General features: G+C 39.6%; 1 protein-coding gene across 1 annotated transcript; it reads left to right on the forward strand.

Annotated features, from left to right (window-relative positions):
• The first annotated feature begins 5,931 nt into the window (after positions 1 to 5,931).
• LOC120882174 (keratin-associated protein 13-2-like) lies at positions 5,932 to 13,649 on the forward strand. Its single transcript, XM_040266050.1, has 2 exons — positions 5,932 to 5,952; positions 13,248 to 13,649. The coding sequence occupies exons 1-2, from the start codon at positions 5,932 to 5,934 to the stop codon at positions 13,647 to 13,649; spliced, it is 423 nt and encodes a 140-aa protein (XP_040121984.1).
• The last annotated feature ends 923 nt before the right edge of the window (positions 13,650 to 14,572 follow it).

The raw sequence follows: 14,572 nt of genomic DNA on the forward strand, positions 1-14,572 counted from the left end.
GAGTGAATAGGCAACAGTTACTTACTAGAGGAGAGAGAGGAGGTGGGAGATGGGAGATCTGAAGGATCGTCAGCAATAGGAGATGGAGGGAGAGCTGTAATTTCACTCATGCCTGACACTGACGGAATGTGTGTTTGCACCTTTTAAAGTTTGCAGCATGAAAGTTCATGTTTAAGGGTCTTACTGTACATAAACTATATTTGCTTTCTATATTTTTCTACTGTATTTATTTTTCTTAATGGCATTTAGATCCATAGTCTCAAGGTAAGTAGAAAAGACACCTGACTTCCCTCTCTTCATCCCTTTTCCCAGTTTCTCACACTACCGTCATTATCCCCACTCCCTCTCCACATGCCCCATATCAATTTCTCTTGTGACTCCATCCCAGTTCAGTCTTCTGAAGTCACTTTGTCTTTAAATGTTTGCCTGCTTCCTTTCTGTTTCTAGCCACTTCTCATTATGTGCCATTTTTCTTGCCTCTGTTGGATGTGAGCAGCATTGTATAATAATGTGTGACAGATGGAAAATAAATTTGAAACATGTGAATCAGTAGTGACAAGGGGAATCAATCATTAGAAGCACCCTTATAGGAAGCAAAGCCACTGATCACTTGGCACCCTAGACAAGGGACAAAAAAAAATTGCAGAGCAAAGCAAGAATAGATGTACATGGCATCACAGGCAGGGAACAACAAAAAAGCAGGGATGGGGAGTGCTTTCCTGGCCTTAATAGAATGAAGATAACTGACAAATTGTGCTAGACTTTCTGTATAGGAATAGTCATTAGCTTTGTGTTATAATAAATCATGGCAGTAGTCATCATTCTCCAGCAGTCATCATTCTCCAGTAGTCATGTATGGATGTGAGAGGTGGATTATAAAGAAATCTGAGCACCAAAGAATTGATGCTTTTGAACTGTGGTGTTGGAGGAGACTCTTGAGAGTCCCTTGGACTGCAAGGAGATCCAACCAGTCCATCCTAAAGAAGATCACTCCTGAATATTCATTGGAAGGACTGATGTTGAAGTTGAAACTCCAATACTTTGGCCCCCTGATGTGAAGAACTGATTCATTTGAAAAGACCTTGATGCTAGGAAAGACTGAAGGCAGGAAGAGAAGGGGACAACAGAGGATGAGATTGTTGGATGACATCACTGACTGAATGGACATGAGTTTGAGTAAACTCCGGGAGTTGGTGATGGACAGGGAGGCCTTGTGTGCTGCAGTCCATGGGGTTGCAAAGAGCCAGACATGATTGAGCGACTGAACTGAACTAAACTGAAATCATGGCATCCATAAATACAATAAATAGGAAGCTAGTAATTTACATGTAATTACAGAACAACACACTTATTAATGAATTACACACATGCAGAAAGTGAAAGTGAAAGTGAAGTCACTCAGTCGTGTCCAACTCTTTGCAACCCCATGGACTGTAGCCCACCAGGTTCCTCCATCCATGGGATTCTCCAGGTAAGAATACTGGAGTGGGTTGCCATCTCCTTCTCCAGGGGGATCTTTCCGACATAGGGATCAAACCCAGGTCTCCTGCATTGCAGGCAGAGACTTTAACCTCTAAGCCACCACACACATGCAGGCGAGGAGTGCAAATGGGAGAGGATTGCACTAGTCCTCTGCCATTCCAGCTGACAAGAAGCGTATAATTACCTAATGCACAAGATGATCTTAGACCTCAGAATATTTTCAGTGTAATTCTGCTGAAATCACATCTCCCAGCACGATGTCTTATAACTGCTCCTCTGCAAACTTCTCAAACTCCCTTGGGGTCTATCAATGCTACCTAGGCTCCTCCTGATAGCTTACCATGAACAGTGTCGGATTCTTGATCTCCAAAGAAGATTTAGCTTTGGGTCTATCACTAAAGAGCTTTTGTGTAGCAGATTTTATTAAAGTATGAAAAGGGACAGTGAAAGTTTCTGACATAGACAGCAGAAGGGGGATGGAGAGTGCCCCCCTTGCTAATGTTAGCAAGGGAGTTATATACTTTTTAAATTAATTATTGCAGTAAATCAAAAGAATGTCTCAAGGTTGTAAAAACTTTACCAGACCCACTCCCACAATTTACATTTCAAGGTAACAGGATTAGAATTTAGCAACAGAAAGATCCTACCAGACCCACTCCCATAATTTACATTCTAAGGTATCAGGATTAGTCAGAAGGTTTTCAGGAAGGAGAAACTGTCCTCAAGCAGGATACATTGTTGTTATATAATCCCTAGTAAGTGAAAGAGGAAAGTGAAAAAGTTGGCTTAAAGCTCAACATTCAGAAAACTAGGATCATGGCATCTGGTCCCATCACTTCATGGCAAATAGATGGGGAAACAGTGGAAACTGGCAGATTTTCAAAATCACCAAAGATGGTGACTGCAGCCATGAAATTAAAAGATGCTTGTTCCTTGGAAGAAAAGTTATAACCAACTTAGACAGCATAATACAAGCAGAGACATTACTTTGCCAACAAATGTCCATCTAGTCAAGGTTTTTCCAGTAGTCAGTACTGGTGTGAGAGTTGCACTATAAAGAAAGCTGAGTACTGAAGAATTGACGCTTTTGAACTGTGGTGTTGGAGAAGATTCTTGAGAGTCCCTTGAACTTCAAGAAGATCCAACCAGTCCATCCTAAAGGATATCATTCCTGAATATTCATTGGAAGGGCTGATGTTGAAGCTGAAACTCCAATATTTTGGCGACCTGAGGCAAAGAGCTGACTCATTGGAAAAGACCCTGATGCTGGGAAAGATTGAGGGCAAGAGGAGAAGGGGACAGCAGATGAGATGGTAGAATGGCATCACCAACTCAATGGACGTTTCAGTAAACCCCAGGAGTTGGTGATGGACAGGGAGGCCTGGTGTCCTGCAGTCCATGGGATTACAAAAAGTCAAATACAACTGAGTGACTGAACTGAATTGAACTGAACTGAATCCCTAGCACAGAGTTTAAACTGAGTTGTTAGTTGTGTAATCATCATTTCTGGGCTTAAAGAAAAAAAAAAAACGTTCTATGTGACTAAGACTAAGGAATGTAGAGGGAAAAAACAGTTTGTCCTTTCCTCCTCCTTGAGAATTCCAGACCCCTATCTCTTCTTCGAAAGTCCCAGACCACTCTCTCCTCCTCAGGGACCTCGGATTTCTTATCAAGCTTCCTAGGAATTGACTCTCTCATTCCTGTGTCTCCTCCTTCCCCAGCCACCTGGTCTACAGCACTGACCTCTGCTCTCCCAGCTCCTGCCAGCTGAGCTCCTCTCTCTACAGCCAGGAGACCTGCTGTGAGCCCATCAGGACCCTGGGTCTCTGGGGTTTGGATCTCTGGGGTTTAGTTCCCTAAACTCTGGGTCCAGAGCTGCTACTTACTGGACTGTGGATCCCATGGCTTCAGAGCCCTGATTTATGGAGTCTGGGACTTCCCTACCTTGGGCTTTGTACCCAGTTTCTGCCATCCAACCTACTTGTCTTCTAGGAGCCTCTAGCTATTTTGTAACCAACCTACCTATCCATCTGCCCTCTACTGATCAATTTGTTGAGTTCCAGTACTTTCTAAGTCAATTCATCAAAATGCCTGCTCAGAGTTCCATCATACTCATTATTTCCATTGGCACATATCTTCTTACTCCTTGGTCATCAGTTCCTCACTCAATCTCTTTCCGTCAAATTCAGGCTAACAGACTGATTCCTGAATCCTATGAATTTAAAAACATAACCCCCCAAATAAGTATAACATCAGCATTACTAATGGAACTTATGCTAATTTACTTTCTGCCCCAAATGGATACAAAGTTAAAGGATTATAACCCAATAAACTAATTCATCCTGGCATTGAAATATTTTTGTTATTGTTTATACATTTTGACCAGAGTTTGTGCTGATTCGATTTATCAGCTAAGCCAAAGCTCAACATGATTGTGGAGGACATTTTGGAAGCCTAAAATGTTGTAGGGTATTCCCTGGTGGCTTAGTGGTAAGGATTTTGCCTGGCAATGCAAGAGTCAGAGGAGACTTGAGTTTGATTCCTGGGTCAGGAAGATTCCCTGCAGAAGGAAATGGCAATCTTCTCCAATATTCTTGCCTGGGAAATCCCATGGACAAAGGAGCCTGGCAGGCTACAGTCCATGGGGTTGCCAAAGTGTTGAAAATGACTTAGTGACTAAACAACAACAACAAAAAGTGTTGTAGATTTGATATAATTTCTTTGAACAATGGATATTTTTCTCATTCAGACTATGGTTACTAAATATTCATGTTTTGAAGTTTTGGAGCTTTATTGAATAAAACTGTCAGAATCAGGATAAATTTTGATTCTATCAAAGAATATGAATCTTATATATATGGACAGAGGGAATGTAATTGTGAAGCTGACAGATTCAAGGGGAATTTCATGAATAGATTTACATTGTTAGATTTATATGGCTAGTGTAATAAATGAAAGAAAAACTTGAGAAAAGACCAATTTAAAAATCCACATGAACACTGAATAAATTCTGAGTTTACCAACTATTTGTTAAAATTGACCAGATTCATATTTCTAATGGTGTATTTCTAATGTAATCCACTTTTTCATATGTATGAGAAGATATAGACAATGATTTTAATGGGAAGGATACAGCTTCAGAATCACAGATACAGCTTGTGATTCCACATCAGTGCTTTCTTAAAGCCCAAATGAAATTTAGATGAAAACAAAAACTTTCAGCCAATTTGACTGTTTCAATCTGATCTCAATATAAAGTTGGAGACACTATTTGTTTATTTATTATTTTGGTAACATGCTCAATATTTACAGGCTGAGTATTTAATGAAACCTTAAGAGACCAAGATAAATATATATTTGAGTAATGAAAGTGGATTACACAGGAGATGTGGCTTTAATCTCTGGGTCGGGGAGATCCTGTGGAGGAGGAAATGGCGACCCACTCCAGTATTCTTGCCTGGAAAATCTCATTGACAGAGGAGCCTGGCAGGCTACAGTCTATGGGGTCACAAAGAGTCAGACATGACTGAGCAGGACCACACAAACACAAAAAGACATTATCCCTAAATAGTGCTTTAATCAATGTTCAAAGAATAACTTACTCAATGTATGTTTAGGTCCTTGAATAGATTTGTGACAAAGATATGTATTTAAAATTCAAGCTCTTTTAAAAAAGAAGCAATGGATACCTAAAGCAGATCAGGGGATTCCCAAGTCATTACAAACAAAATTGTCTCTCCAGATATTGTCAAATAATCCCTAGTGGACTAAAGGGAAATTATCTTCTGATTGAGAAACATTTATCTAAACTAATGCACAGAGAAAAGAGGAGATAAAAAGTAGAGAACAGAGTTTAAGAAGATATGGATCATAGTGAAAAGATTTAGCATATTTGTGTTTGAAGTCCTAAAAATAGAAAAGAGAGAGAATGGAGGAGGAAATATATTCAGGGATAAAATGCTATGAATTTTTTAAAACAAATTCAAATAAGTGTTGCCAACTGAAATTTGGAGAAATACAGAGAATACACCTACACACACCTAAATCAGTGACAAGAGAAACATTTCTAAGTTACGTGGGGAAGAAAGCTGATTACCTTCAAAAAGTAACAATAGGACTGAAATATAAATTATTTTAAGAGAAAATTGACTGAAATATTAAAAACTATGACAAAATGAAGATTTCATGTTTGAATACTAGGGACAGGAAACATGTGCTTCAAAACTGAAGAGAATTGCAGATAACAAAAGGCTGAGAAAATGTCTCACCAGCAGACTGACTGAATCCATAGTTTGAGTTGACTATTAGTGAAGAAGGAAAATACATTTACTGGACAATGGAAGAAAATATGACATTAAGATATGGGTTAAATTGTTTTCCCATTCTTAAGATTCTTTCTTAGTTATGGTAGCCTGACCAGTGACTAGTTACCATTTTGTGGGATGCAAAATGACTCCTAGTCTCCACTGGGTAAATATATATAATAGAAATATTCTCTAGAACCAGACATGGAACAACAGACTAGTTTAAAATTGGGAAAGGAGTCTATCAAGCCTGTATATTGTCACCCTGCTTATTTAACTTATATGCCGAGTGAAGTGAGTGAAGTCCCTCACTTGTGTCAGACTCTTTGTGACCCCCATGGCCTAGACAGTCCATGGAATTCTCCAGGCAAGAATACTGGAGTGGGTAGCCTTTCCCTTCCCCAGAGGATCTTCCCAACCCAGGGATTGAACCCAAGTCTCCTGCAGTGCAGGCAGATTCTTTACTAGCTGAGCCACAAGGGAAGCCCTATATTCAGAGTACATCATGCAAAATGCCAGGTTGGATGAAGCACAGGCTGGAATCAAGATTGTCAGAAGAAATATCAAGAGCCTCAGATATGCATATGATACCACTCTAATGGCAGAAAGCACAGAGGAAAGAGCCTCTTGATGAGGGTGAAAGAAGAGAGTGAAAAAGCTGGCTTAAAACTCAGCATTCAAAAAAATGAAGATGATGACATCAGGTCCTATCACTTTATGGCAAATAGATGGGGAAAAATTGGAAACTGAGTCATATTTCATATTCTTGAGCTCCAAAATCACTGTGGACAAAGACTGCACCTATGAAATTAAAAGACACTTTTTCCTTGGAAGAAAATTGTCTTTTGTGTCTCACACAAAAGTGTGACATCACTTTGCCAACAACGGTCCATATAGTCAAAGCTATGCTTTTTCCAGCAGTCATGTATGGATGTGACAGTTGGACAATAAAAAAAGACTAAGTGCAGAAGAATTGATGCCTTTAAACTGTAGTGCTGGAGAAGACTCTTGAGAATCCCTTGGACTGCAAGGAGATCAAACCAGTCCATCAGAAAGGAAAACAGTCCTCCTGAATATTCATTGGAAGGACTGGTGTTGAAGCTGAAGCCCCAATACTTTGGCCACCTGATGTGAAGAGCTGACTCATTTGAAAAGACCCTGATGCTGGGAAAGATTGAAGGCAGGAGGAGAAGGGGACAACAGAGGATGAGATGGTTGGATGGCATTGCCAACTCAATGGACATGATTTTGTGTAAACTCCAGGAGATGGTGATGGACAGGGAGGCCTAGCATGCTGCGGTTCATGGGGTTGCAAAGAGTTGGACATGACTGAGTGACTGAACTGAACTGAACAGGTGATGGTGAGGGACAGGAAAGCCTGGTCTCTGGAAACAGAGTCATATTTCATATTCTTGGGCTCCAAAATCACTGTGGACAATGACTGCACCTATGAAATTAAAAGATACTTTCTCCTTGGAAGAAAATCTGTGACAAACCTAGGCAACATATTAAAAAACAGAGATATCACTTTGTGACAAAGGTCCATATAATCAAAGCTATGGTTTGGTGGCTCAGATGGTAAAGTGTCTGTCTACGATGCGGGAGACCTGGGTTAAATCCCTGGGTTGGGAAGATCTCCTGGAGAAGGAAATGGCAATCCACTCCAGTACTATTGCCTGGAAAATCCCATGGACAGAGGAGCCTGGTAGGCTACAGTCCATGGGGTCACAAAGAGTCGGACACGACTGAGTGACTTCATTCACTCACTCATGGTTTTTCCAGTAGTCATGTATGGATGTGAGAGTTGAACCATGTAGAAGGCTGAGCTTTGAAGAATTGATGCTTTTGAATTGTGATGCTAAATAAGACTCTTGAGAGTCCCTAGGACTTCAGGGAGTTCAAACCAGCCAATTCAAAGGAAATCAACCCTGAATATTTATTGGAAAGACTATGAATGCTAAAGTTGAAGCTCCAATAATTTGGCCACCTGATGCGAAGAACCGACTCATTGGAAAAGGCCCTGACACTGGAAAAGATTGAGGGCAGGTGGAGAAGGGGACGACAGAGGATGAGATGGTTGGATGGCAACACTGACTCGATGGACATGAGTCTGAGAAAACTACAGGAAATAGTGAAGGACAGAGAAGCCTGGAGTGCTGCTGTCAATGGACTTGCAAGGAGTTGGACATGACTTAGTGACTGAACCACAATAACAATTTTCTAGATAATAGGTGTACAAGACACCATCTGGTGGCATCAATCTTAATACTCCAAGTCATGACTTATGATACCTGCCTGCTTATTAAGATGATTAATCAAAGTTGAAGACTCTGGATGGCTAGTATGTTAGGTGAAAGTCACTCAGATCTGTTCGACTCTTTGTGACCCCATGGACTACACAGCCCATGGAATTCTCCAGGCCAGAATACTGGAGTTGGTAGCCGTTCCTTTCTCCAGGGGGTCTTCCCAACTCAGGGATCGAACCTGGTCTCCAGCATTGCAGGCAGATTATTTATCAGCTGAGACACCAGGGAGTTTTTGTCTTTTAAATAATTGAACAGAAAAAATTGGATCTATACAATATAATGGTTCCATAAACCACAGATTTGAAAATAAATATATAGAAATCAGATATGAAACAATTTTTAGAGACCACTATTTCCATAGTTTGGAGCCAACATTTTAATTTAAAATTCTCCAATATTTTAAAATATGAATAAATAAATTTCCTTTAGAAAAAAAATCTATCTTCAGAAACATAATTTATACAAATATAACACATGATCTCCATTTAGTAACCATCTGAGAGTTAGCAGTTTCATTAAAATATTTGCTACTCATATCTTATTATTAAGGAATGACTAGAGAGGAGAAAATGCAGGGAACTACTGGACTTATGGATTAGTTTGGTAAAAAGATACTCTTAGAGAAGAAATAGTTCCTAAGGAAAATGCACTTACTCCAAGGTAGTTTGAGTATGACCTTGCTCTTCATTTTGTTTGAGAATGACCTTGCTCTTCATTCATCAACTCTGAATTTGTTCCACCAAGGCTACTTTGGGGGAAAGAGAGAAAGTTTGGCAATAAAACAAAATGGAAAATATAGACACACAAGATATTACTAAGCGGAAAATTTCCCCTGCTTGGTTGGCAAGAAAGAATGAGATTGCAATTCTAATTTGGGATATCTGAAAATAAAAGATGTGCAAAAGAGTTATTTACATTTGGAACAGTTATTTCCTCACTTTGCTCTCTCTTGTAGGAGTCTTGTATAATGTTTCTTTTTCAATTTGAATGCTATTCTTGTTATTAATTTTGAAGAACCAACTCTGAACCTGGTTATATTCTATACAAATAATTTTTTACTCTTATATTGATTTCTACCTTTAATTTGTTTCCTCTTTTTGTTTTCTTGTGTCTTGATCTGTTATTCCTTATTCTAACTTCTTGATTTTCAGCATTTCTTCTTTTCAAACATACCCATTTAGTGTATAAAATACCCTCAAAGAACTGAATTAGCCAAAACCTGTTAAGTTTTAGTGTTTTATCTTCAAAAGCATTCTGATCAAGGAATTTTCTATTGTCCATATTGATATATTTTCTTTGAATCATGAATTACACAATGTCTCGAATTGTTATTTGCCCCCAAAATCCAAATGCTAACTTCTAGTTCTGAACACAGTGGTTATCAGAGATGGAAATCTTTTGAATAGGATTAGTGCCCTTGAAAGAAGAAACCCCAGAGAACTCTCAGTCCTTCTATTATTGAGGTTACAGTGAAAAGATGGACATCAAGGAAAGGGTCTCATCAGACATTCAGACATCTCATGGTGCCTTGAACTTGAACTTCTTAGCATCCAGAACATAAGAAATCAATGTTCTGATAAAGCATCCATTCCATGATAATCTGTAATAGCAGCTGCAAAGAACCAAAACAGATTATTTACAAGTGTATTTCACTGCCTTATAATTATTTCCTCGATGACAAGAGCATTACTAAGAGTTATTATAATCATGTGAGTTGGAGGTTTGCTTTATGATTGGAGTATTTTCAGTTAAACTCCCTGAGTGCTTCAGATGATTGTGCTTGTTGAACTTGAGTGCAATGCATCCACCGTTTGATCAGTTCTCTTAACTGTGTTGGTCAAGTGTTCTACACCCTAACTAGCTTTTGTCTTCCTTTTTCATATCCTTAAGCATTGAGTGTGATATCTATGGAGGATTCACACCTTTTTAAAAATTATGATCATTCCTCTTTATCATTAGTAAAGTTTCTATAACTGAGATTAATAACTTAATAGCTCCCTTTTGTTTTTTTTTTAGATAATTCATATCATTTCTTTCAAAATTTCTGTATGCTTTTATTTTTATTGATTACTCTTGAAAGCAGAATATTGTGGTACTCTTTTAAAATTGAATCTGAATCTATTAGACTCTTCTTCCTTTTATGTGTCATATAGATATATAGATAAAGATATGTCTAAATATATGCATATGTGTATATGCATATATGGTCCCAGGGGGCAAAGTGTGAAGTATGCACCTGCCAGTGCAGGAGATGGAGGAGACATGGGTTCTATCCCTGTGTTGGGAAGATCCCCTGGAGTAGGAAATGGCTGGGCTTCCCTGGTGGCTCAATAGATAAAGAATCAGCCTACAATGCGGGAGACCTGGGTTCAATTCCTGGGTTGGGAAGATCCCCTGGAGGAGGGCATGGCAACACACCCCAGTATTCTTTTCTGGAGAATCCTCAAGGACAGAGGGGCCTGGTGGGCTACAGTCCATGGGGTTGCAAAGAATCGGACATGACTGAATGACTAAGTACAGGCAATGGCAACCTATTCCAGTATTCATGCCTAGAAAAATTCCATGGACCCAGGAGCCCGGAGGGCTGCAGTCCATATGGTCACAAAGAATCTGACAAGACTGAGTGACTGAGCATGCACATGTGTATATATACACATATAAAAATGTCTATCTAAAAATTTGTATTTTTTTATCTAATCTTTTAGATTAATTTTTTTCCTTTTTTTGATTAACAAAACTTTTTATATTATCATTTCCCATTTTTAATGTAATATCTGTGGGGTTGTACTGATTTTAGTGTTTTTTTTAGAAATTTCAATGTACATTCCTGATTTACTTCTTGTTAATGTAAATTATTATTTTACAATTTCCACAATAATGCTAAAACCTTGGAAAACCTTAAATCCAATTGTTCTCTTTTTTGGTATTGTTGTCTTTAGGCATTTTAATACTATATATATTTTAAAACCAATAATCTTTTCAATTAATGATTTATAAAGTTTTTACTTAAATGTAAACTGTGTTTATCTATATATTCACATTTCTTCTTACATTTCCATGTTGCTCTCTAGGAATATTTTCTTTGTATCTACTTGAAGAAAATCGTTTACTGTCTGTGTGTGTGTGTTAGTAGCTTCAATCATTCTGACTCTTTGCGATCCTATGAACTACAGCCCACAAGCCTCCCTTGTCCATGGAATTTCCCAGGCAAGAATGATGGAATGGGTTGTGCATTCCTTCTGCAGGGGATCTTCCCAATCCTGGGACTGAACCTGGGTGTCGCACATTGCCTGCAATTTCTTTAGCATCTAAGCCACCAAGGAAGCCCATCAAGTAAAAGTGTTAGTCCCATCCAACTCTTTATGACGCCTTGGACTGTAGCCAGCTAAGTTCCTCTGTCCATGGGATTCTCCAGGCAAGAATACTGGAGTGCGTAGCCATTCCCTTCTCCAGGGGCTCTTCCCAATCCAGGGATCCAACCCAGGTACCCTACATTGCAGGCGGGTTCTTTACCATCTGAGTCACCAGAGAAACTTTGTACCTGAAGAAAGTGCTTTAGTGTTTAGTTTTTCTTTCTTTTCTTTCTTTTTTTTTTTTTTTTTTGGCCACAAGGTATATGGCATCTTAGTTCTCTGACCAGGTATCAACCTGTGACCCTACAGTGGAAGTGTGGTGTCTCAACCACTGGACTGCCAGGGAATTCCCCTTTAGTGCTTTTAGAGAGATAATACAAAAGATACATTCAGGTATCCTGCACTAAAGAAATAACAGTAAGAAAGTGGTCTAAGGAAGAAAGAGGATGTTTAACAGGGAGGAAATGTAGTCACCTACATGATGGGGCAGCAGTGTCTAACTGGGACTTTTCTAGAAGAGCAGCATATCTGGTTGTACTGTAAATGTGGATAGCAAAAAGGCAAAACGTATCTCAAAATTCATAAAGTTAATCCATTTGAAACTCTTTTGATTTGAATAATATTTATTCAGCAAATCGTAGGTTTGAAATCAGGTAGAGAAGAAACCTGAATGTGTCATTCTGTGCTCTGTCATTTACTTCTACTCACCTCAACAGAGGGCTTCAGATGGTAAAGAATTCACAGGAGACCCGAATTCCATCCCTGGGTTGGAAGATCCCACAGAGAAGGGAGTGGCAACCCACCCCAGTATTCTTGCCTGGAGCAGCCCATGGACAGAGGAGCCTGGTGGGCTACAGTCCATGGGGTCGCAAAGAGTCAGACACGACTGAGTGACTAACACACACACGTACACCTCAGTAGAGTCGTCACCCGAGTTTCCTCTGAGAGGCTCCGATTGGTCTCCATTTGTGAGTGTTCCTATTCATTGGTCTTGTGTCTTCCAAATGCTAGTCTAGACTTCCCTCTGTTCCTGTTACTCCTTCAGTCAATCTGTAACAGGGTTGGGCCTTTTGCATTGGCTGTGAGGTCTCTACATTAATTTTAATACTTGGAAATTAATCTTGGAGGAAATAAATGAATGTCACAAGCAGGTTCAATGTTTAGAAGGCTGTTTTGAAGGCCAAATCTATGCCTCTGACCAAATAAAAATGAAAGATGGTACCATTTCAATCTTCATCCTTAGAAGGACTGCATATTCCAGCAAAACCAGACTCAGATACACATGCAGCATATACCAGGAAGAAATGAAGGAATATTCCTGACCACAATGGGGTGGTCATGAATACAAAAGGGACATACCTTTGTGACATGAGTAGTTTACTGGGTTTGTGTTATAATGAAAATTATTACAGCCCACATAAATACTGGAGAAGAAAATGGCACCCCACTCCAGTGGGGATTCTCTTGCCTGGAGAATCCCATGGACAGAGGAGCCTGGCTGGCTACAGTCTATGGGGTCACAAACAGTCAGACATGACTGAGTGACTTCACTTTTACTTTTTTCACACATTAAGTACAATGTGTAGGAAACTAGCCAGCTGCACTTACAGAAATTATGATTGAGAGATCATGCAAATGAGGGAGTAGAAATGTGGAAATGATGACCTTGTAGTTGTTAATACCTATTGCTAAGAGTGTATAAATGCCACAGTCCAGGAGGTAGAAATTGTCCTCGCATCTCCTGTCAATGCATCCTATAACTACTGCTCTGGAAACTCCTCCTGCTCCTGGGGGACCACCAGCACTACTCAGGCTCCTCCTTCCCCAGCAACCTGGTCTACAGCACTGACTTCTGCTCTCCCAGCTCCTGCCAGCTGGGCTCCTCTCTCTACAACCAGGAGATCTGCTGTGAGCCCATCAGGACCCAGACATCTCATGTGGTGTCCAGTCCCTGCCTGACATCCTGCTACCACCCAAGGACTTCCACATTCTTCAGTCCCTGCTGGACAACTCACCTAGGGTCTCTGGGCTTTAGGTCCAGCAAGGACTGTTCCCTGAACCCTGGATCCAAAGGCTGCTGCTTACTGGGTTGTGGATCCAGTGGCTTCAGACCCCTGGGTTATGGAGTCTGGGGTTCCCCTACCTTGGGCTATGGATCAAGATCCTGCCACTCAACCTATCTTGATTTTTGGCCAATCTGTTGATCTAGCTTTAGACATTAACTTATAGAATATACAGATATTTTTGAAAAATGTCAATTCTCAAATCTCATAAGAAACAACCCTTTTTGTGGTCCCAAAGTCTTGTTCACCCATTTATAGACCACCCAGCCTCACTTAGAAATTGGTTCTTGCATAATGTAAAAGTAAGTAATAGACCTAAACTTTAAATCATATAGCTGCACTGGTGAAGGAAATCACCCAGTTATTAAATATACTTCATAATTCAACATTATTTAATTACCTAAGTAAATAAACAGAGGAGCCTGGTGGGCTACAGTCCACAGGGTCACAAAGAGTCAAACATGCCTGAGCAACTAATATACATATAAATAAACACACTTATTCTGGTAGCCATATACGGTATTGTTATCATTATTATTAATTATTGACCAGGAGTTTCTTTTACTGTTTATTGGATTTATAAATGTAAAAGATTAATTTGTTTTATAATGCAAACTTTGGGATAATAAAGATTGAAGAATTTGAGATAAAAAATTTGTTATTTAGATTTCTTTTAACTTTTTTATATGAATTGGTATGAATAAGCATCTCAAAAGTTATGTGCTGTGTGCTAAGTCACTTTAGTCATGTCCGATTCTTTGTGACCCTATCGACTATAGCCTGCCAGGCTCCTCTAGCCATGGGATTCTCCAGGCAAGAACAATGGAGGCGGCTGCCATTCCTTCGTCCAGGGGATCTTCCCGACTCAGGGATGGAACCCATGTCTCTTCCGTCTCCTGCACTGGCTAGTGGGTTTTTTACCACGAGCGCCACCAGGGAAGTCCCTCAAAATCTATAAAAACCTCATTATTTAAATCACATGAGGTCTTAGATCTCTCTTCACAGGAAAAGAAAAGAACAAAAGTTAGCGGATATATATGGAATGCAGAGAGAAAGAATAAAAT

The sequence above is a fragment of the Oryx dammah genome, unplaced genomic scaffold, assembly GCF_014754425.2.
Source record: "Oryx dammah isolate SB20612 unplaced genomic scaffold, SCBI_Odam_1.1 HiC_scaffold_2, whole genome shotgun sequence".
Taxonomy (NCBI): domain Eukaryota; kingdom Metazoa; phylum Chordata; class Mammalia; order Artiodactyla; family Bovidae; genus Oryx; species Oryx dammah.

What these genes read in the sequence shown, in the direction of transcription:
- LOC120882174 (XM_040266050.1), top strand. Translation starts at nt 5,932, where the DNA reads ATGACTCCTAGTCTCCACTGG. An exon ending in TGACTCCTAGTCTCCACTGG is followed by an intron (nt 5,953 to 13,247) that starts GTAAATATATAT and finishes GGGGACCACCAG; the next exon opens with CACTACTCAGGCTCCTCCTT.